Genomic DNA, 24,129 nt, shown 5'->3' on the forward strand with positions numbered 1-24,129 from the left:
TTAGGGTTAGGGTTAGGGTTAGTGTTAGTGTTAGTGTTAGGGTTAGTGTTAGTGTTAGGGTTAGTGTTGTTGTTAGTGTTAGTGTTGTTGTTAGTGTTAGGGTTAGTGTTAGTGTTAGGGTTAGGGTTAGTGTTAGGGTTAGGGTTAGGGTTAGTGTTAGTGTTAGGGTTAGTGTTAGTGTTAAGGTTAGGGTTAGGGTTAGTGTTAGTGTTAGTGGGTTAGGGTTAGGGTTAGTGTTGTTGTTAGTGTTAGGGTTATTTTTAGGGTTAGTGTTAGGGTTAGGGTTAGGGTTACCCAAGTGTTTAGTTTGACAAATATATTGAAAAGCGGTTAGGGTTAGGGTTAGGGTTAGAGGGTTAGGGTTAGTGTTAGTGTTAGGGTTAGGGTTAGGGTTAGGGTTAGGGTTAGGGTTAGTGTTAGGGTTAGGGTTAGGGTCAGTGTTAGGGTTAGTGTTAGGGTTAGGGTTAGTGTTAGGGTTAGGGTTAGTGTTAGGGTTAGGGTTAGGGTTAGGGTTAGGGTTAGGGTTAGTGTTCGGGTTAGTGTTAGTGTTAGGGTTAGTGTTAGGGTTAGTGTTAGGGTTAGTGTTAGTGTTAGTTTTAGGGTTAGTGTTAGTGTTAGGGTTAGGGTTAGTGTTAGGGTTAGTGTTAGTGTTAGGGTTAGGGTTAGTGTTAGGGTTAGGGTTAGGGTTAGTGTTAGTGTTAGTGTTAGTGTTAGTGTTAGTGTTAGTGTTAGTGTTAGTGTTAGTGTTAGGGTTAGTGTTAGGGTTAGTGTTCGGGTTAGTGTTAGGGTTAGTGTTAGTGTTAGGGTTAGTGTTAGGGTTAGTGTTAGGGTTAGGGTTAGGGTTTGTGTTAGTGTTAGGGTTATTGTTAGGGTTAGTGTTAGGGTTAGGGTTAGGGTTAGTGTTAGTGTTAGTGTTAGTGTTAGTGTTAGTGTTAGTGTTAGTGTTAGGGTTAGGGTTAGTGTTAGTGTTAGTGTTAGTGTTAGGGTTAGGGTTAGTGTTAGTGTTAGGGTTAGTGTTAGTGTTAAGGTTAGGGTTAGGGTTAGTGTTAGTGTTAGTGGGTTAGGGTTAGGGTTAGTGTTGTTGTTAGTGTTAGGGTTAGTGTTAGGGTTAGTGTTAGGGTTAGGGTTAGGGTTACCCAAGTGTTTAGTTTGACAAATATATTGAAAAGCGGTTAGGGTTAGGGTTAGGGTTAGAGGGTTAGGGTTAGTGTTAGTGTTAGGGTTAGGGTTAGGGTTAGGGTTAGGGTTAGTGTTAGGGTTAGTGTTAGGGTTAGGGTTAGGGTCAGTGTTAGGGTTAGTGTTAGGGTTAGGGTTAGTGTTAGTGTTAGGGTTAGGGTTAGTGTTAGGGTTAGGGTTAGGGTTAGGGTTAGGGTTAGGGTTAGGGTTAGTGTTCGGGTTAGTGTTAGGGTTAGTGTTAGTGTTAGGGTTAGTGTTAGGGTTAGTGTTAGGGTTAGTGTTAGTGTTAGTGTTAGGGTTAGTGTTAGTGTTAGGGTTAGGGTTAGTGTTAGGGTTAGTGTTAGTGTTAGTGTTAGGGTTAGGGTTAGTGTTAGGGTTAGGGTTAGGGTTAGTGTTAGTGTTAGTGTTAGTGTTAGTGTTAGTGTTAGTGTTAGTGTTAGTGTTAGTGTTAGTGTTAGGGTTAGTGTTAGTGTTAGGGTTAGTGTTAGGGTTAGTGTTCGGGTTAGTGTTAGGGTTAGTGTTAGTGTTAGGGTTAGTGTTAGGGTTAGTGTTAGGGTTAGGGTTAGGGTTAGGGTTAGTGTTAGTGTTAGGGTTATTGTTAGGGTTAGTGTTAGGGTTAGGGTTAGGGTTAGTGTTAGTGTTAGTGTTAGTGTTAGTGTTAGTGTTAGGGTTAGGGTTAGTGTTAGTGTTAGTGTTAGTGTTAGTGTTAGGGTTAGGGTTAGTGTTAGTGTTAGTGTTAGTGTTAGGGTTAGTGTTAGTGTTAGTGTTAGTGTTAGGGTTAGTGTTAGTTTTAGTGTTAGTGTTAGTGTTAGTGTTAGGGCTAGGGTTAGGGTTAGGGTTATTGTTAGTGTTAGTGTTAGTGTTACGGCTAGGGTTAGGGTTAGTGTTAGTGTTAGGGTTAGTGTTAGGGTTAGTGTTAGGGTTAGTGTTAGGGTTAGTGTTAGTGTTAGTGTTAGGGTTAGGGTTAGTGTTAGGGTTAGTGTTAGTGTTAGTGTTAGGGTTAGTGTTAGTGTTAGGGTTAGTGTTAGTGTTAGTGTTAGGGTTAGTGTTAGTGTTAGTGTTAGTTTTAGTGTTAGTGTTAGTGTTAGTGTTAGGGTTAGGGTTAGTGTTAGGGTTAGTGTTAGGGTTAGTGTTAGTGTTAGGGTTAGGGTTAGTGTTAGTGTTAGTGTTAGTGTTAGGGTTAGGGTTAGTGTTAGGGTTAGTGTTAGTGTTAGTGTTAGTGTTAGTGTTAGTGTTAGGGTTAGGGTCAGTGTTAGTGTTAGTGTTAGTGTTAGTGTTAGGGTTAGGGTTAGTGTTAGTGTTAGTGTTAGTGTTAGGGTTAGGGTTAGTGTTAGTGTTAGTGTTAGTGTTAGTGTTAGTGTTAGTGTTAGTGTTAGTGTTAGGGTTAGTGTTAGGGTTAGTGTTAGTGTTAGTGTTAGTGTTAGGGTTAGGGTTAGTGTTAGTGTTAGTGTTAGTGTTAGTGTTAGTGTTAGTGTTAGTGTTAGGCTAGGGTTAGTGTTAGTGTTAGTGTTACGGCTAGGGTTAGGGTTAGTGTTAGTGTTAATGTTAGTGTTAGTGTTAGTGTTAGGGCTAGGGTTAGTGTTAGGGCTAGGGTTAGGGTTAGTGTTAGTGTTAGGGTTAGTGTTAGGGTTAGTGTTAGTGTTAGTGATGAAGCCTGCGTAATTTCAGCCTGGAAGACCTAACTCCATCCTACATCAAGGCCACCATGGAAGTACCCCTCTCCCCAGCGCCATCATCGCACTCAAGCGGGCGTGGCCTGGGCGTGGCCTGTCCGTCTGTGAGAGTCAGATCCCTCACTTCACCCTGGACTCTCCCAGGTTTCTGCGCTTATCCCAAAGAGATTATGCAGCTTTTCCTGGCCAAAGAAGTAGGGTGAAAGGTCAGGGGGCGTCTGAACCATGGCCCCCGCTCCTCATCCCCAATCAACGCTCCCAGTGACTCCTCCCTGCTCCCAATCAGCACCAGGCGGTCGCATTTAAGCCCTTAGGCAGATGGCTCGGCCGCTCAAACCGTACTGCGACCCACCGCCTCCCCAGCTCCTCCTCTACATTCCCCTCATCCTCTACCTCCTCTTCACATCTACCACCACCAGGCTCCAGGCTCCGGGGGGAGACATCTAATACAAATAGATCATGGAGGGCCCATGATTGCAACGTCTTCCGCCGGGGTCTGAGCGCCAAATAACTCACGAATAAAGCTTGCTAAACAGACCATTCTCGTGGTCTCTTTGTCTCTCCAGGGTGAATTAGTGTTAGGGTTAGAGTTAGTGTTAGTGTTAGGGTTAGTGTTAGTGTTAGGGTTAGGGTTAGTGTTAGGGTTAGGGTTAGGGTTAGTGTTAGGGTTAGGGTTAGGGTTAGGGTTAGTGTTAGGGTTAGGGTTAGTGTTAGGGTTAGGGTTAGGGTTAGTGTTAGTGTTAGGGTTAGGGTTAGTGTTAGGGTTAGTGTTAGGGTTAGGGTTAGGGTTAGTGTTAGTGTTAGTGTTAGGGTTAGTGTTAGTGTTAGGGTTAGTGTTGTTGTTAGTGTTAGTGTTGTTGTTAGTGTTAGGGTTAGTGTTAGTGTTAGGGTTAGGGTTAGTGTTAGGGTTAGGGTTAGGGTTAGGGTTAGTGTTAGTGTTAGGGTTAGGGTTAGTGTTAGGGTTAGTGTTAGGGTTAGGGTTAGGGTTAGGGTTAGTGTTAGTGTTAGGGTTAGTGTTAGTGTTAAGGTTAGGGTTAGGGTTAGTGTTAGTGTTAGTGGGTTAGGGTTAGGGTTAGTGTTGTTGTTAGTGTTAGGGTTAGTGTTAGGGTTAGTGTTAGGGTTAGGGTTAGGGTTACCCAAGTGTTTAGTTTGACAAATATATTGAAAAGCGGTTAGGGTTAGGGTTAGAGGGTTAGGGTTAGTGTTAGTGTTAGGGTTAGGGTTAGGGTTAGTGTTAGGGTTAGTGTTAGGGTTAGGGTTAGGGTCAGTGTTAGGGTTAGTGTTAGGGTTAGGGTTAGTGTTAGTGTTAGGGTTAGGGTTAGTGTTAGGGTTAGGGTTAGGGTTAGGGTTAGGGTTAGTGTTAGGGTTAGTGTTAGGGTTAGGGTTACCCAAGTGTTTAGTTTGACAAATATATTGAAAAGCACAGAATGCAACGATTTAGTAAAATTCTTAAGGGAAACAAAGCTGATAAATAGAATTTGATGTGTAGATGCATAAGTGCAGATCCTCTGACTCACACTCCAGCCCAACAGGTGGCGCACTGCACCTAACGCTGGTTAACACCCGCCAAAAACCCAAGAAGAAGAAGAAGCGGGAGGAACAACATGGCGGCTCTGTGGCGCTGGAAGGCGCATCTCTCTGTTTTCAGGTAAACTTGGACAGATTTCTCTCTTCATCTACTCAGCTGCTTGTACACGTTGCTAAGAGTGAAACTATCAGTTGTCATGGGAATGTTCCGGAATATTGTGACATCCGGAAGTTCCCAGATTGACTCATGATCAGAGGCGACGCAACGACATCAGAGAAATATGACAACACAACAATCCACAATCCACCAGGTCTGCTCCTACACCAGGTCTGCTCCTACACCAGGTCTGCTCCTACACCAGGTCTGCTCCTACATCAGGTCTGCTCCTACATCAGGTCTGCTCCTACACCAGGTCTGCTCCTACATCAGGTCTGCTCCTACACCAGGTCTGCTCCTACATCAGGTCTGCTTCGTGTGGCAGAGACACGTAACACACATTACATGTGTAACACACGTGTGTTACACGTTACACATGTAACACACGTGTGTTACACGTTACACATGTAACACACGTGTGTTACACGTTACACATGTAACACACGTGTGTTACACGTTACACATGTAACACACGTGTGTTACATGTGTAACACACGTGTAACACACGCACTTGTCTCTTCTAGGACTTGATTATGTATCTATGATTCATTGACGGAACCCGGGGCCTCCAGGTGCTGCATTATTCTCACGCGTCCGTCACATGGATCATAACAGTCCAACTGTTTGACCTGCTCCAATGCTAATCATGTGTTGGCATGTTAGCATGTTAGCATAATTCACTGCACTTAAGACACATCTGCGTTTTAAATCCAGCTGCTCCTTTTGTAGAATGTATTTTGTTGTGGTTTATATCAGCTCAAAGTAAAGATTAGGACTGTTCTAATACACCTGAAGAACAATGACACTCTGAAGATCTGTGTGAGGAACAATGACACGCTGAAGATCTGTGTGAGGAACAATGACACTGAAGATCTGTGCGAGGAACAATGACACACTGAAGATCTGTGTGAGGAACAATGACACACTGAAGATCTGTGTGAGGAACAATGACACACTGAAGATCTGTGCGAGGAACAATGACACACTGAAGATCTGTGTGAGGAACAATGACACACTGAAGATCTGTGCGAGGAACAATGACACACTGAAGATCTGTGTGAGGAACAATGACACGCTGAAGATCTGTGTGAGGAACAATGACACGCTGAAGATCTGTGAGGAACAATGACACACTGAAGATCTGTGTGAGGAACAATGACACGCTGAAGATCTGTGTGAGGAACAATGACACGCTGAAGATCTGTGTGAGGAACAATGACACGCTGAAGATCTGTGTGAGGAACAATGACACGCTGAAGATCTGTGTGAGGAACAATGACACGCTGAAGATCTGTGTGAGGAACAATGACACGCTGAAGATCTGTGTGAGGAACAATGACACACTGAAGATCTGTGTGAGGAACAATGACACACTGAAGATCTGTGTGAGGAACAATGACACGCTGAAGATCTGTGTGAGGAACAATGACACGCTGAAGATCTGTGTGAGGAACAATGACACACTGAAGATCTGTGTGAGGAACAATGACACGCTGAAGATCTGTGTGAGGAACAATGACACACTGAAGATCTGTGTGAGGAACAATGACACGCTGAAGATCTGTGCGAGGAACAATGACACACTGAAGATCTGTGTGAGGAACAATGACACGCTGAAGATCTGTGTGAGGAACAATGACACACTGAAGATCTGTGTGAGGAACAATGACACACTGAAGATCTGTGTGAGGAACAATGACACGCTGAAGATCTGTGAGGAACAATGACACACTGAAGATCTGTGTGAGGAACAATGACGCACTTATATTATATAATGTATTATGTGCAGACTGCAGTGCAGATTAGGGTTAAGTTCTTCTGTCTGAAGTCTGCAGTGTAGAGGGTGAAGAGAAAGGGCGCGAGGACGGTGCCCTGGGGCCCCCACACTGCAGGGCCCCACACTGCAGGTCCCCCACACTGCAGGGCCCCCACACTGCAGGTCCCCCACACTGCAGGTCCCCACACTGCAGGTCCCCACACTGCAGGTCCCCACACTGCAGGTCCCCCACACTGCAGGTCCCCCACACTGCAGGTCCGAGTGTCAGACACACAGTTCCGGGCTCTCACAAACTGGGGTCGGTCTGTGAGGTCGTCCAGGATCCACTCTGCAGGTCGTACTCCACACCAGCTCGTCCCTCGGGAGCCGTCCCCAGCTCGTCCCTCGGGAGCCGTCCCCAGCTCGTCCCTCGGGAGCCGTCCCCAGCTCGTCCCTCGGGAGCCGTCTCCAGCTCGTCCCTCGGGAGCCGTCTCCAGCTCGTCCCTCGGGAGCCGTCTCCAGCTCGTCCCTCGGGAGCCGTCTCCAGCTCGTCCCTCGGGAGCCGTCTCCAGCTCGTCCCTCGGGAGCCGTCTCCAGCTCGTCCCTCGGGAGCCGTCTCCAGCTCGTCCCTCGGGAGCCGTCTCCAGCTCGTCCCTCGGGAGCCGTCTCCAGCTCGTCCCTCAGGAGCCGTCTCCAGCTCGTCCCTCAGGAGCCGTCTCCAGCTCGTCCCTCAGGAGCTGATGGTGTTGAAGGAACAGGGCCCTCACAGGTTGAACAGTTCTGAAGATCTGATGAGACTGGATTGTCTAAATGAAGCAGGTTTAATCTTGCATCATGAACACCTCACGCCCAGAGAAGAGAACACAGACGCCAATGGTTTTCAAACAGAGATGTCAAATTCAACTTTAAAATTTAATTAAACAAAAGTGATCAATTCACCCAAAAAACAACATTTTTTGTCGTCTTAAATGTCATATTTTCACGTACATGAGATGTCTGACCTGTCATACGTCTTGATCTTGAGTCGTCTGTTTGTTTGTGTTTCAGGAGGAACTGTCGCATTGTCCTGACTCATGTGGAACCTGCCGCACAGAAAGTAGGAACAAGAACTGCTTTGTTTACAAGTATAGGTTCTTTAGCCGTGGGGACTACGCTGTGTGCAGTACCATTCAAACCGGTGAGTCAATCAAAGGAGCGATACTCCAGGGGCCCCTGTGTCCCAGACGCGAGGTAAACCTGGTCAAATATATCTTTTACTGATGACAATTGTAACGTTGAATTTGTATTAATTCTAAAAACATTGGACATGATGGACAAGTTGTCCTGCGATTGTGGCTACAGACCTCCAGGACGTCCTTTACGTGACCTCAACCAGGACATCCTTTACTTGACATCAACCAGGACGTCCTTTACGTGACCTCCACCAGGACGTCCTTTACGTGACCTCCACCAGGACGTCCTTTACGTGACCTCAACCAGGACGTCCTTTACGTGACCTCAACCAGGACGTCCTTTACGTGACCTCAACCAGGACGTCCTTTACTTGACCTCCACCAGGACGTCCTTTACGTGACCTCAACCAGGACGACCTTCACGTGACCTCCACCAGGACGTCCTTTACGTGACCTCAACCAGGACGACCTTCACATGACCTCCACCAGGACGTCCTTTACGTGACCTCAACCAGGATGTCCTTTACGTGACCTCAACCAGGATGTCCTTTACGTGACCTCCACCAGGACGTCCTTTACGTGACATCAACCAGGACGACCTTCACGTGACCTCCACAGGACGTCCTTTACGTGACCTCAACCAGGACGACCTTCACGTGACCTCCACCAGGACGTCCTTTACGTGACCACAACCAGGACGACCTTCACGTGACCTCCACCAGGACGTCCTTTACGTGACATCAACCAGGACGACCTTCACGTGACCTCCACCAGGACGTCCTTTACGTGACCTCAACCAGGACGATCTTCACGTGACCTCCACCAGGACGTCCTTTACGTGACCTCAACCAGGACGACCTTCAAGTGACCTCCACCAGGACGACCTTCACGTGACCTCCACCAGGACGACCTTCACGTGACCTCCACCAGGACGACCTTCACGTGACCTCCACCAGGACGACCTTCACGTGACCTCCACCAGGACGACCTTCACGTGACCTCCACCAGGACGTCCTTCACGTGACCTCCACCAGGACGACCTTCACGTGACCACCAGGACGACCTTCACGTGACCTCCACCAGGACGACCTTCACGTGACCTCCACCAGGACGACCTTCACGTGACCTCCACCAGGACGTCCTTTACGTGACCTCCACCAGGACGACCTTCACGTGACCACCAGGACGACCTTCACGTGACCTCCACCAGGACGACCTTCACGTGACCTCCATCCACAGCTCCCTGACTGTCATTAGTTTACTTTTTATGTGACACTTTAATCATCGTCGTAACATTAGCTTATTGTTTCTTAGTCTATTTAAGGAGATGAAAACATAATGAGTGCAGACCCCTGGTCCTGGTCCTGGTCCTGGTGTAGACACATGCATTTGTCCTTAAACTTCTTTCACCTCATTAACCCCAAGAAAGGAGGAGAGACACACAAGAGAGTTAATGCTTGGGGAAGGCTAACAAGGCTAACATGACCACCGTGGCTCCTGGAGGGATCCAATCTCAGATCCAGTGGAGCTGGACCCACTCAGCAGGAGAACCAGTTCTACCCCTATTCATCCTTTAAAAGAACAATCAAACATTTACAACCATTATTGGACTATTTGTTATTAAAGTATACCGAGAGTCATGTGGTGCCGGGGGTTCCTGTACAGGTCTTATACCGAGAGTCATGTGGTGCCGGGGGTTCCTGTACAGGTCTTATACTGAGAGTCATGTGGTGCCGGGGGTTCCTGTACAGGTCTTATACCGAGAGTCATGTGGTGCCGGGGGTTCCTGTACAGGTCTTATACCGAGAGTCATGTGGTGCCGGGGGTTCCTGTACAGGTCTTATACTGAGAGTCATGTGGTGCCGGGGGTTCCTGTACAGGTCTTATACCGAGAGTCATGTGGTGCCGGGGGTTCCTGTACAGGTCTTATACCGAGAGTCATGTGGTGCCGGGGGTTCCTGTACAGGTCTTATACTGAGAGTCATGTGGTGCCGGGGGTTCCTGTACAGGTCTTATACCGAGAGTCATGTGGTGCCGGGGGTTCCTGTACAGGCCTTATACTGAGAGTCATGTGGTGCCGGGGGTTCCTGTACAGGTCTTATACCGAGAGTCATGTGGTGCCGGGGGTTCCTGTACAGGCCTTATACTGAGAGTCATGTGGTGCCGGGGGTTCCTGTACAGGCCTTATACTGAGAGTCATGTGGTGCCGGGGGTTCCTGTACAGGTCTTATACTGAGAGTCATGTGGTGCCGGGGGTTCCTGTACAGGTCTTATACTGAGAGTCATGTGGTGCCGGGGGTTCCTGTACAGGTCTTATACTGAGAGTCATGTGGTGCCTGAGGTTCCTGTACAGGCCTTATACTGAGAGTCATGTGGTGCCGGGGGTTCCTGTACAGGTCTTATGCTGAGAGTCATGTGGTGCCTGAGGTTCCTGTACAGGTCTTATACTGAGAGTCATGTGGTGCCGGGGGTTCCTGTACAGGTCTTATACTGAGAGTCATGTGGTGCCTGAGGTTCCTGTACAGGTCTTATACTGAGAGTCATGTGGTGCCGGGGGTTCCTGTACAGGTCTTATACTGAGAGTAATGTGGTGCCTGAGGTTCCTGTACAGGTCTTATACTGAGAGTCATGTGGTGCCGGGGGTTCCTGTACAGGCCTTATACTGAGAGTAATGTGGTGCCTGAGGTTCCTGTACAGGTCTTATACTGAGAGTCATGTGGTGCCGGGGGTTCCTGTACAGGCCTTATACTGAGAGTAATGTGGTGCCTGAGGTTCCTGTACAGGCCTTATACTGAGAGTCATGTGGTGCCTGAGGTTCCTGTACAGGTCTTATACTGAGAGTCATGTGGTGCCTGAGGTTCCTGTACAGGTCTTATACTGAGAGTCATGTGGTGCCGGGGGTTCCTGTACAGGTCTTATACTGAGAGTCATGTGGTGCCTGAGGTTCCTGTACAGAGTCATGAGGAGGAAGTGAAGAATCCCTGGCTCAAATCTGTTCTTACAACATGGAAGGAGCTGATCAGAACAAACTAAACACACATGTTACAAACTTAAACTGGTAAAACTTTATGACCAAAGGTTTTGTACAAATAGAACTGATCTGAGACTCAAGGTCTAGAGGACAAAAGGTCTGGAGGACAAAAGATCTGGAGGACAAAAGATCTGGAGGACAAAAGGTCTAAAGGTTTTTCACCAGATGTAAAAGAGAATTACATGAAAAGCTTTGATATGTTGAAGAATCCTTTTTGGACAAACAGGACTTTTATAGGTTTTTACAGATAAAGAGTTATAATAAGGCCAAATAAATAGTGTGTTTCCGGTAAGATTAAAAAAAGAAAATTCATTATTATTTTGAATCCTGGCACAGACAGTTCTTTCCTCAGAAGTGAGCGCTTCACCTTCAAGTGTCCTTAAAGGTGCAGATATTGAATATAATAGTTCTCTCTAAACGAGTCCAACCACAGGAAAAGAGCCATGAGCAGACGACAGAGCGGCTCCGCCCTGTTCTGCAAATAATACATTCAGAATATTTAAAATAGTTATAATTAGATATTTGCATTTTTGACCAAAACAGCACTTTGCAAATTGCACTTGAATTAAAACTATAATGACATAATCTTCTGATTATGTTAATGATTATTAATTAAAATTTTTGGACTTGACATAAAATGTTCTCAATCTAGAAGCCTTTTTATTTGGTTTATAAGGTATTTTAAAGTCTCGGCACAAAGGAATAGAAATAAGTGTTTTCTAAAATAATCCTTCCTGAGGCTTTAGTTCCATCTGCACTTTTCTTGTGTTTGAAGAAATGGAGTGACTGTTCCTGTTCTACAAAAGATCTATGATCTCTATTGTTCTGTGATGGTTAATGCTGGATGTGATTGACAGGTGGAGACCCTCTCTCATGACTCCCTGATCAGAAGAGCCGCCTCGTTAGTGACGGACAGCTCCAGCACCTTCCTCTCCCAGAGCACGCTCGCACTCACAGAAGCCATCACGCAGTATTCACAGGTGAGCGGCTCTCAGCTGCCCGTACACACGGCTCACCGTACACACGGCTCACCGTACACACGGCTCACCTTCCACACGGCTCACCCTCCACACGGCTCACCGTACACACGGCTCACCGTACACAAGGCTCACCCTCCACACGGCTCACCGTCCACACGGCTCACCCTCCACACGGCTCACCCTCCACACGGCTCACCGTACACAAGGCTCACCGTACACACGGCTCACCGTCCACACGGCTCACCGTCCACACGGCTCACCGTCCACACGGCTCACCGTCCACACGGCTCACCGTACACAAGGCTCACCGTCCACACGGCTCACACGGCTCACCGTCCACACGGCTCACCGTCCACACGGCTCACCGTCCACACGGCTCACCGTCCACACGGCTCACCGTCCACAAGGCTCACCGTCCACACGGCTCACCGTCCACACGGCTCACACGGCTCACCGTCCACACGGCTCACCGTCCACACGGCTCACCGTCCACACGGCTCACACGGCTCACCGTACACACGGCTCACCGTCCACACGGCTCACCGTCCACACGGCTCACCGTACACAAGGCTCACCGTCCACACGGCTCACACGGCTCACCGTCCACACGGCTCACCGTCCACACGGCTCACCGTCCACACGGCTCACCGTCCACACGGCTCACCGTCCACAAGGCTCACCGTCCACACGGCTCACACGGCTCACCGTCCACACGGCTCACCGTCCACACGGCTCACCGTCCACACGGCTCACCATACAATAATATCGCAATATGGCGATATTGCAATTATCGATATATTGTCTATAATAACTACTGTCGGTGTAATCCCTCATTGGTCCAGGCGTGTTCCATAGTAGAAAAAGCTTCAGTTGCAGTCATCTGGACTCAGTTTGAAAAAATAGACGTTTCGACTCTCATCCAAGAGTCATTGTCAATAACAGAATTTAGGTCGAGAACTCCGATATTAATACTGTTCTGTGGTAAGACCCGCCCATTGGGAGGAGCCTTCCTGAAGTAGAAAGAGTTGTTTGTTTCAACAGAAACTCCCCCCTTGTATCTACCGAGCCTATTCAGAATCTTAATGGCCTATTAGAATCCTCTTTGTCTTTGTGAGACCCTGGCTCAACCACCCTGAGTACCTGATTAGCATCTGAATGTCCTCTACCTTTCCAGGGGTTCAGAATCCCATTATAAATAACAGGAAGATTAAACCTAAGCCCTCCATTTCTGTTTAAAGAAGGTCTTTCTTTTTTGACAAAAATAGCTTCCTTGACTCCTCTTTCAAACCATCTTTTCTCCTGCTTAAAACCTTCACCTCACCGTCTTCAAACGAGTGATTAGAGGCTTCAAGATGGAGATGCACGGCGCTCTGAGGTCCTGAACTTGTATTTCTTCTGTGCTGATAAAGCCTCTTGTGTAGAGGCTGTTTCGTCTCACCTATGTAACGTTCTTTACAGCTTTCTTCACTGCATTGGACAGAATAAACTACATTGCTCTGTTTTGGAGTCGGCAACTTGTCCTTAGGGTGAACCAGTTTTTGTCTTAAAGTGTTTCCTGGTTTAAAATAAACAGGGACTTCGTGTTGTCTAAAAATTCTCTGCAGTTTTTCCGACAGGCCAGACACATAAGGGATAGAGACACCCTTCCTTCTCTGTTCAGTTTCCCTTTTGTCCTGCTTCTTGGTTCTCTTCACTCTGTTGAGAGCCCAAGCGGGGTAACCACAGGCTGAGAGGGCATTTCGGACATGTTTTTCCTCTTTCTTCTTGCTCTCTGAGCTGGTGGGCACACCAGCTCAGAGAGCATACTGAGTCCAGATGACTACAACTGAAGCTTTTTCTACTATATAATAACTACTAATAACTTTTTTTTGTAAATGTATTTTTTGTTGAAACACAATGAAAAATAAACAACTTTTATCCAAGTTGTTAAAAGGCTCCATGAGATGTCATGCTGGCCCTTTAAGGGGCGGAGCCGAGACCACCGACAAGCGCAGCAGTGAGAGAGGGAGTTCACCATCGAAGTTTAGTGTTTAAATGATCAGTTGCTTTGCCTCCCCAGTCCAGCAGTGTGTGTGTGATATAAGACCACACACACCTGTATAATATACGGGTGAAGTGTCTTGCCCGAGGACACCACAACACTAACGTCCATGTCTCTCTTGTATTCATGGTGGTGGAGCAGGCGGTGCACACGCTGATCGCTCTGCACAGAGGATACATGGACTCTGTGGGGACGCTGAGTCCAGCCCAGGAGGACGTGGTGTGGCAGGTCATCATAGGTCAGAGGTCAGAGGTGAGGCCACACGAGCGCCACACACGAGCGCCACACACGAGCGCCACACACGAGCGCCACACACGAGCGCCACACACGAGCGCCACACACGAGCGCCACACACGAGCGCCACACACGAGCGCCACACACGAGCGCCACACGAGCGCCACACACGAGCGCCACACACGAGCGCCACACACGAGCGCCACACACGAGCGCCACACACGAGCGCCACACACGAGCGCTGGACTCTGTCTTTGGGCCTCGGGACTCTGTCTTTGGGCCTCGGGACTCTGTCTTTGGGCCTCGGGACTCTGTCTTTGGGCCTCGGGACTCTGTCTTTGGGCCTCGGGACTCTGTCTTTGGGCCTCGGGACTCTGTCTTTGGGCCTCGGGACTCTGTATTTGGGCCTCGGGACTCTGGGCCTCGGGACTCCTGTCATGGACATGTCCAGCAGCTCTCTGGCGCCTCCTCCTGCAGCAGTGAAAAAAGCTCGAAATGCACTGACATTATAATGGACATGTATAAAATGGACATTATTTATGTACATATAATATAGACTGTGCTCTTATGTTATTTGTATTAATTGTATAGTATTAGATGCACCTCTCCTTGAACCGACACCTTAACGTGGTGGAGGGGTTTGAGCGCCCGAATGATCCCGGGAGCTATGTTGTCGGGGGCTTCATGCCCCTGGTCGGGTCTCCCAAGGCAAACAGGTCCTAGGTGACGGGTCAGACAAAGATTGGTTCAGAAGCCTCTTATGATGACTACAAGAAAAAGGCAGTTTACGTCGCCCGGATCGGCGTCACCGGGGCCCCATCCTGGAGCCAGGCCTGGGATGGGTGCTCCATGGCGAGCGCCTGGTGGCCGGGTCTTACCCCACGGGGCCCGGCCGGGCACAGCCCGAAAGAGCGACGTGGGGCCGCCCTCCCGTGGGCCCACCACCCGCAGGAGGATCCATAAGGGGCCGGTGCAGAGAGATCTGGGTGGCAGTCGACAGCAGGGGCCTCGGCGACCAGATCTCCAGACACAGAGACTAACTCTGGGGACATGGAATGTCCCCTCACTGGGGGGGAGGAGCCTGAGCTTGTGCGGGAGGTTGAGCGATACGACTAGATATAGTCGGCCTCACCTCCAGCACAGTTTGGGGTCTGGAACCCATCTCCTCGAGAGGGGCTGGACGCTCCACTTCTCGGGTGTTGCCTGCGGGGAGAGGCGGGGCTGGTGTGGGCGAGGCTGGTGTGGGCTTGCTTATAACCCCTCAGCTCAGCTGCCACATGTTGGAGTTTACCCCAGTGAACGAGAGGGTCGCGTCCCTTCGCCTTCGGGTGGGGGACAGGTCTCTCACTGTTGTGGCGGCCTACGGGCCGAACAGCAGTGCAGAGTACCCGGCCTTCTTGGAGTCCTTGGGAGGGGTACTGGACAGTTCACCGACCGGGGACTCCGTTGTTCTACTGGGGGACTTCAACGCCCACGTGGGCAATGACAGTGACACCTGGAGAGGGGTGATCGGGAAGAACGGCTTCTCCGATCTGAACCCGAGCGGTGTTCAGTTATTGGACTTCTGTGCCACGGATTGTCCATAACGAACACCATGTTCAAGCACAAGGTCCATCAGTGCACATGGCACCAGGACACCCTAGGCCGGAGGTCAATGTAACTTTGTTGTCGTGTCATCAGACCTCCAGCCGCGTGTCTTGGACACTCGGGTGAAGAGAGGGGCAGAGTTGTCAACCGATCACCACCTGGTGGTGAGGTGGATCCGCTGGCGGAGGAGGAAGCCGGACAGACTTGGCAGACCCAAGCGCATTGTGAGGGTCTGTTGGGAACGTCTAGTGGAGCCCTCTGTCAGCAGAGAATTCAACTCACACCTCCAGGAGAGCTTCTCCCATGTCCCGGGGGAGGCTGGGGACATTGAGTCCGAGTGGACCATGTTCTCCGCCTCCATTGTTGATGCAGCTTCTCGGAGCTGTGGTCACAAGGTCTCCGGTGCCTGTCGTGGCGGCAACCCCCGAACCTGGTGGTGGACACCGGAAGTAAGGGATGCCGTCAGGCTGAAGAAGGAGGCCTATCAGGCCACTCTGGCTTGTAGGTCTCCGGAGGTCATCGACGGGTATCGGCAGGCCAAGCGAGCCGCGGCTCGTGCTGTCGCAGAGGCAAAAACCCGGGCCTGGGAGGAGTTTGGGGAGGCCATGGAGGAGGACTATTGGTCGGCACCAAAGAAATTCTGGCAAACCGTCCGGCGCCTCAGGAGGGGGAAGCAGTGTCTCACCAACACCGTTTACGGTGCGGGTGGAGGCCTGCTGACCTCGACTGGGGATGTCGTCGGACGGTGGAAGGAATACTTTGAGGATCTCCTTAATCCCTCGGTCACGTCTTCTGAAGAGGAAGTAGAGACCGGGGACTCGGAGGCTGGCTCATCCATCACCCAAGCTGAAGTCACTGAGGTTGTTCGCAAACTCCTCGGTGGCAGGGCTCCGGGGGTGGATGAGATCCGCCCTGAGTACCTAAAGTCTCTGGATGTTGTAGGACTGTCTTGGTTGACACGTCTCTGCAACATCGCGTGGCGGTCGGGGACAGTGTCTCTGGACTGGCAGACCGGGGTGGTGGGGACCTGCAGTGTGGGGGGACCTGCAGTGTGGGGGCCCTGCAGTGTGGGGGCCCTGCAGTGTGGGGGCCCTGCAGTGTGGGGGCCCTGCAGTGTGGGGGCCCTGCAGTGTGGGGGACCTGCAGTGTGGGGGACCCCCAGTGTGGGGGACCCCCAAGTGTCTGGGGAGAAGGAAGTCTGGGAGTCCCTGCTCAGACTGCTGCCGCCGCGACCCTGCCCCGGATAAAGCGGCAGAAGATGGATGGATGGATGGAGTATTAGATGCAACTGAAGCTAACGGCTCAGCTTTCACCAAATCAAACACAGACTCCTGACATGGTGTGACTCATATTGTTGCTTTCCCTGCAGATCAATGAGAGGAGGGAGGACTGCCAGCGTCTGGACCTGACCTGGTCCTGTGCAGTGAGGATGTGTGAAGTGGCCTCAGAAGCAGCCTACTCCTCAGGTGCGTGGCTCCTTAACCCCTGACCCCTGACCCCAGGGTCTGTCCAGACTGGACTGAGCTCACTGAAGCGGGACAGACCCCAGGGTCTGCTAATCACTCTGATCCTGTCCCAGATGCCCTGCCACCAACCGAGCAGTTTAAAGATCCCATAGTAGTCTAAGGGTTTAGTTATGAAATATCACCCATATCTTGGACCCGCCCACAAACCCGGAAATGTAAACGGCTTAGTTTGAGATTCTGCCCCTCCCACCCCGTGACGTAGTCTCAGTGAGAGCGTGTGTAAAAGGTCGATTGAAATATAGAGATTTAGTCTTGATCTAGGGTTGATCGAGACGTTTTCTGTCATTGACTGTTGAAGCCTGACCCCTGGACTGTTGAAGCCTCTGACCCCTGGACTGTTGAAGCCTCTGACCCCTGGACTGTTGAAGCCTCTGACCCCTGGACTGTTGAAGCCTCTGACCCCTGGACTGTTGAAGCCTCTGACCCCTGGACTGTTGAAGCCTGACCCCTGGACTGTTGAAGCCTCTGACCCCTGGACTGTTGAAGCCTCTGACCCCTGGACTGTAGAAGCCTGACCCCTGGACTGTAGAAGCCTGACCCCTGGACTGTTGAAGCCTCTGACCCCTGGACTGTTGAAGCCTGACCCCTGGACTGTTGAAGCCTCTGACCCCTGGACTGTTGAAGCCTCTGACCCCTGGACTGTTGAAGCCTCTGACCCCTGGACTGTTGAAGCCTCTGACCCCTGGACTGTTGAAGCCTCTGACCCCTGGACTGTTGAAGCCTCTGACCCCTAGACTGTTGAAGCCTCTGACCCCTGGACTGTTGAAGCCTGACCCCTGGACTGTTGAAGCCTCTGACCCCTGGACTGTTGAAGCCTCTGACCCCTGGACTGTTGAAGCCTCTGACCCCTGGACTGTTGAAGCCTCTGACCCCTAGACTGTTGAAGCCTCTGACCCCTGGACTGTTGAAGCCTCTGACCCCTGGACTGTTGAAGCCTCTGACCCCTGGACTGTTGAAGCCTCTGACCCCTGGACTGAAGCCTCTGACCCCTGGACTGTTGAAGCCTCTGACCCCTAGACTGTTGAAGCCTCTGACCCCTGGACTGTTGAAGCCTCTGACCCCTGGACTGTTGAAGCCTCTGACCCCTGGACTGTTGAAGCCTCTGACCCCTGGACTGTTGAAGCCTCTGACCCCTGGACTGTTGAAGCCTGACCCCTGGACTGTTGAAGCCTCTGACCCCTGGACTGTTGAAGCCTCTGACCCCTGGACTGTTGAAGCCTCTGACCCCTGGACTGTAGAAGCCTCTGACCCCTGGACTGTTGAAGCCTCTGACCCCTGGACTGTAGAAGCCTCTGACCCCTGGACTGTTGAAGCCTCTGACCCCTGGACTGTAGAAGCCTGACCCCTGGACTGTTGAAGCCTCTGACCCCTGGACTGTAGAAGCCTGACCCCTGGACTGTAGAAGCCTGACCCCTGGACTGACCCCTGGCGGTCACTCCGAGTCAAAAAGTGGCGACGATTTGCATCTTTTTTTTTGCCTTCAAAGTAAAAAAAAATAAGAATTTACCTACCGACCGACCCACTTGAAAAATGTTGGCTCGGGTTACAGCGGCCTGATCAAAATCCTAAAGCTGCTCTTTGTTGGTGGATGAAGCTTTGCTCATGTCTTCGCTCTTGTGTGCAGGAGCAGACCAGGCGTGTGTCACCCTCAGGACCATGGTGGAGCTGGCCCTCACTCATGTGGAGGAGCTGCGCAAACTCTCTGCAGATGCTGAAAAACTCTTAACTCAAACTAAAGTGCTGGAGGTGGAGCGGATGGCCCCTGCACACCGCACTGAGGGGGAGGGGCCTGAGGAGGAGGAGGTGCCTGAGGCCTACCTCCGAGAAGACTAGATCCAGCATGTGACCCCAATGCTCTGCACAAACGCACTGCATCACGTTGAAACTCCATTTCTAGTGCTGATCGGATGTGTTCACGTGACGATGTCGATCATTGATCATGTTCATCGTTCAAGCCCAACAAAGACTTAAAGGTGCAAATGTGAAACAAACAAACATAACAACTCTTAATAAATACAGTTTTGAACACACAAGGATGTTTTTTGTGTGCACTTTTGAGGGCCACTGCTCTAATGCCGTGTGAAGGGCGTGTCCAGGTCTGTATGCTGCTGATGGATCCACCCATACCACCAGCCTCTCTCAAGTCCAGTCCTTTTACTTTTGGCTTGTAGGCTTTAAAAGACAGGACAATATGAAGGGGCCACAGGGGCCCTACGTGTGCCACAGGGGCCCTACGTGTGCCACAGCGGCCCTACGTGGGGCCCTACGTGTGCCACAGGGGCCCTACGTGGGGCCCTACGTGGGGCCCTACGTGTGCCACAGGGGCCCTACGTGGGGCCCTACGTGTGCCACAGGGGCCCTACGTGTGCCACAGGGGCCCTACGTGGGGCCCTACGTGGGCCACAGGGGCCCTACGTGGGGCCCTACGTGTGCCACAGGGGCCCTACGTGGGGCCCTACGTGTGCCACAGGGGCCTTAGTTCAGCAGATGGCAGGTTCAACCCTCAGAGGAGACGCTTACATAGGGTCCTGGAACACCAACTAGTCCAGAGGTGCCCAATACGTCGATCACGATCTACCAGTCAATCTCAGAGGCCGTGAGCGCCGATCCCGCCGGAGCGCCGACCCCAGAGTGCCGGCCCCGGAGCCCCGGAGCGCCAGCCGTGTATGCAAGCTGTCAAAGGAAGAAGAGAGGAAGTTCTGGTTAAGCTCAACCTTCTCTCATTTAGCGTTTAGTTGTGGTCACTATATTTTATTTTCAAAATACTCGGCTGTATTAAATGTTCTAGTTAAACAGCAGATTTTCTCTCCTTTTTATATTGCACATTTGTACATGATAAACAATATTAGGCTATTAATGAAAGCTACATTGTGTTTCTAAAAACCTGTTTAATACTGACAATAAAAATATTACTAAAATATAGCCGCAAGCGGCAATGATTAGCCCTCGCCACGCCGCCGCAAGAGGAGGGCGTGGCTAACGCGCCCCAATTGTCCTTTTATTACATCTACTGCTGAATCTGTGACGCTGTCACATCTTCTCCCCTTTGTTTTACCATCAAAAAGCTATTTTATTTTGAATTCTTGGCAAAATGTGCGGCTTTGCCGCACAGACACCGTGACTCTTTGAATAAAAATGTGAATAACTTTTGATGGTCCTGAAGATGAGTCTCACCAGATTTCAGGTTAATAGGGCTGACGCCCTGAGGGGGAGTTTGTGAAAGTCTAAAGTGTAAACATGTTCTGGCGATTTCCCCATTGGAATAACATGGGAGGTTTTGGTCATCGCTACGGCAACGCCATAACAATTATGACATGGGTCTCATTGACTTTTTTGATGGGGCCAAAATTGAGTTTTGTGTCAAATTTCATAAAATTTCGCAAAACTAAACATTTAACCTCCATATAGGGGGCGCTGTGGCGCCAAATTAATATGTTTCACCTCAAGTAGGTTTAGGGCAAAGAGTTTAACAACTGATTCTAATTTGACGCAATTCGGACTTTATCTGCGCAAACGGCAGAAATGTTAAATTTGGGAGATTTCTGAAATTCTAGCTACAGTTTGTGGCTTCGCCGCACAGAGACCGTGAGAGGTATCAATGTAATTTGAATAACTTTTGACGTCCCACTCCTCAGTAGCATTTTCAACAAATTTCAGCTTTTTAGGGCCAACGCCCTGAGAGGAGTTCATAAAAGTACCACGTTTGGAAAAACTCCGAAGTCATGCTTAGCCATTTTTGAAGCAATATGGCCGACATTTGGTTGGGCGGACGGCGTTGCCGTAATAATATTTTTTACTTCTCTTGTCACAATCTACGTCTGCGCCAAATTTCATGATTCTACGATCAGATTTTTTTGGGGTCATTTCCTATCTCTCAATGCATTTTTGGTACATTTGGGGGCGCTGACGCGCCAATTTTTTTATTTTAGAAAAGGGAAATAGCCAGAATGTAGAGAGGCACGATTTTTAGAGGCGTGCAAATTTTTGTGACTTTTTGTCAATGTTCACTGGGTGAAAAATAGGGGGGTTGGTCCCGAGAAGAAAGAAGAAGAAAGAAGAATAATATTCCGATGCGAAAACAATGTTTCCCATTTTTCAAATATCATAAACTATACATTTTCAGAAAGCGCTTGCGCTTTCCTACCTCATGGTGTGGGTCCCTGGTCACTGACGGGTACTTTCGTTAATTTTGAGTGGGCTCCGCCCACTTTGTGTTTTTGGCCCTCTAAACAGTAATAATGTTCAATTTTTGCATCACATGTTTATATGAACGGAACATGCAAGAGATGAAACGTATTTGTGAGCGCAAATGAGTGCTTTACATTGGGAAGACGACCGCGAAGTAAAGTGCTCGTTTAGGGCGCACTTTTGCACGGGCTTCGCCTGTTTACAACGGTAATGTTCCATTTTCCTACAACTAATTAGTATGCACGGGGCGTGCGTTAGTGAGTGTTTGGAAGTGGGCGAGCGCTTCGCGCTCGATTTCGTGCGCACTATGTGCGCACTTTCGCAGCCGTGCTTTGCACGGCCTTACGGGACTAATAGGCCTCTCGCCAGCTCGTGGCGCTCGGGCCTAATAATACAATAATTTAGATCTATAGTAGATCTTTGGACTTTGTCGAATATAAAAGTAGCTTGTGAGTCGAAATTGTGTGGCACCTTGATGTAGAGGAACAAAAGATTTTATTAATTTGTGTGTGTGTGTGTGTGTGTGTGTGTGAACTGTCTGGTTTAAGCCACTCTCTTTCCACACCTAAAAAACACATCAAACTTTTAAATCATTTGATATTTTCAAAATAAAATATATTACTCAAGTAGGAGTGAAAGTATGAAAACTAAGAGAGGTATATTTTTATTTCAAAGTTTCAAGGAAAGTCCTGAGGCAAAAGAGATGTGGTCACACACCTGTGGTCACACACCAGGGCTGTTGTCGGGACGTCCTGTCAGCTCGGTGCATTGTCCTCTTCTCTGTCCACAGCTGCACTTTCACCTGTAATAGCCCGTGACACACGTCCTGTCTGCACCTCGTTTCCTCTCTCGCTCTGTCTGCACCGGAGCCCAAACCACACTTAAATGTCCTGCGCTTTCACCGAGTCATTGTGCTGTGCCCCGCCCTGCCATCATTTGTTTTTCTTGATCTGGTGGTGTCGGTGTGGCCCCTGGTGTGGCCACAGTCGTCCAGGAGCCAAGACTCAGCTGTAGTCATCTGGACGCTGGTGTTTGGCTGTTCTTATTCCAGCAGATGGCGCCATTGAGTCAGATTACAAGCTCCTGCTGAAGCAACAGTTCATTGAAAAGCTGAAGAAATCTGCCATAAGAGACTTTAGGGTTTATTATCTGTGGCATGTAATAAAGTACAATCTGTTCAGCTCAGATATAACATTCTACATTCATATTTGATACAGATGTGGAGAAGCTGAAATGAACTGGTCCAATGCAGATTCTTGTTATAATACATGAAGTTAGTGAAGTTAGTGCGTCATTAAACGTTTGTGAAATTACCTTTTAGATTTCTCGTGACATCGGTGTCATCGCTCTTGCCCCTGATCTGGGAGTATGACATCATCACATTCTAGAAGATGAAAACCACCACAACCACTTTATCTATTTATAGCGCATCTATTCTGTGAGAAGCAGGGGAAGTGTGCTGTTAGCATGCTAATGTTTGTGTGTGAGCGATACATGTGGAGCTGGGACGAGTTTACAAGGAACTACTTCTGTTTTTCACCTTTCCACAGAACAAATCAGGCCCCGCCCCTTGAAGTGGCTCATCACTGTCGTGTTCTGGGTCTGATTGGTCATAAATACTGAGATCCATTCCACTTTAAAACGATGTATCTCTGATGTAAAACTCCACTATACACATAGTGCATGTACCAGGCTGTCCACAGGGAGCAGGCTTGGGTCCGGTCCAGTTTGCAGCTCCGGGTGGTGTGACCGGTGAGGAATGCTGCGCTGAACAAAGCATGTTTTCTCAGACTGTCAAAGCTAACGTTCCACCCACAGCAGTGATAATAATGACATGTGTGAGCGAGGGTCCCGCTCCGTGAGGGACGTCCCAACATCATGGGGCCAAACGGAGAACGTGCGTGAACTACATTCACAAACAACAACATGAAATAATAAAATACTTACAGCCCGCAATGCAAACTCAAAACTTAAAAGGTGAACTTCAAGATGAATCATATTCAAACCAGACAAACGCTCTGTTGTGACAGATGAAGAGTGGGAACGTATTTGTACTTATATTTGTACTGCATCCCACTCAATTTCAGAGCCTCAAAACTCCAGACACAATAAAAGGAAGGCTCTGGAACATTCTTCTGGACGACACAGGACAATGGGACAAAGTTTAGGACTCTTTCAGTTTGTGTTCTGTTCGTGGCTTTATTAGACGGAGTGAAATGGGGGATAAGAGAAGGCAGGACATGCAGTAAACTGTCTGAGGGATTTGAACTCACAACACTGCGGCCGGCCTGGCATATGTGCTGTGCTTTAACCACTCCACCACCGGCTGCACAGTTCTGTCTCCCCATCATAATGTGAATGCAATATACTACAAATGTAAAATATATAAATCACATGACAAGTCTTGAACACTGTGGGATGGTCAGGTCAGTGTCTTAGGGCAGATACTGACCCGCCCAAAGGCCGACAGAGCTACAGGACTGAATATACTAACATTAGTGACCACATCAGTGGCTGACCTGCCTCTGAAGATGGCAGGAACTCTAGAAAAGAACCTACATGTTTTGAATGTCAGATGTTTTTATATTTAGTTCAGTCGTGGTCAGTCCTGGACCTCGGTTCGCTCTGTCGTCGGGTCATCATCAGTTTAGTCTTATTGTCCAGCTGGTCACAGGACTCAAGCCAAAGCTAACTCTCCTGAAACTTGAAATGTTGCTTTTGCTTTTCTGGCAGAGCTGCTCATCTGAGGGGTCATCTGAGGGGTCATCTGAGGGGTCATCTGAGGGGTCATCCTCTGATGTCCGGCTCCAAACTGCTGAGGGAGCAGCTTTAGCTCCTGAATCTCCAGCACGCCATAATAACTGACGATAACAACCGCCTGAGGTGCGCCTACAGCTGCCATTATCTCCAAGCATGCCTAATTACCACATTGTCCGGCACAGCCAGCGAGCCGCCCGGCACGCTGCAGTCTGGAGACAATGGGACGGGACTGTCCTTCAGTCCCCTTTCTCCTTCACCAGCTAAAACAGTCACTTCAGACAGAACCAGAGTACAAGGTAAGACTAGGTGCTGCCTGGTGGT

General features: G+C 49.4%; 1 protein-coding gene across 1 annotated transcript; it reads left to right on the forward strand.

Moving 5' to 3' along the window:
- Positions 1–4,429: 4,429 nt before the first annotated feature.
- Positions 4,430–18,881, forward strand: LOC140370372 (diablo IAP-binding mitochondrial protein-like). Its single transcript, XM_072457505.1, has 6 exons — positions 4,430–4,497; positions 7,337–7,466; positions 11,350–11,472; positions 13,655–13,765; positions 16,704–16,800; positions 18,485–18,881. The coding sequence occupies exons 1-6, from the start codon at positions 4,454–4,456 to the stop codon at positions 18,691–18,693; spliced, it is 714 nt and encodes a 237-aa protein (XP_072313606.1). The 5' UTR covers positions 4,430–4,453; the 3' UTR covers positions 18,694–18,881.
- The last annotated feature ends 5,248 nt before the right edge of the window (positions 18,882–24,129 follow it).

Source organism: Eucyclogobius newberryi, unplaced genomic scaffold (assembly GCF_026437365.1).
Source record: "Eucyclogobius newberryi isolate DKJ021-1_F unplaced genomic scaffold, fEucNew1.0.hap1 SCAF_10, whole genome shotgun sequence".
In the NCBI taxonomy this organism is placed as follows: Eukaryota; Metazoa; Chordata; class Actinopteri; order Gobiiformes; family Gobiidae; genus Eucyclogobius; species Eucyclogobius newberryi.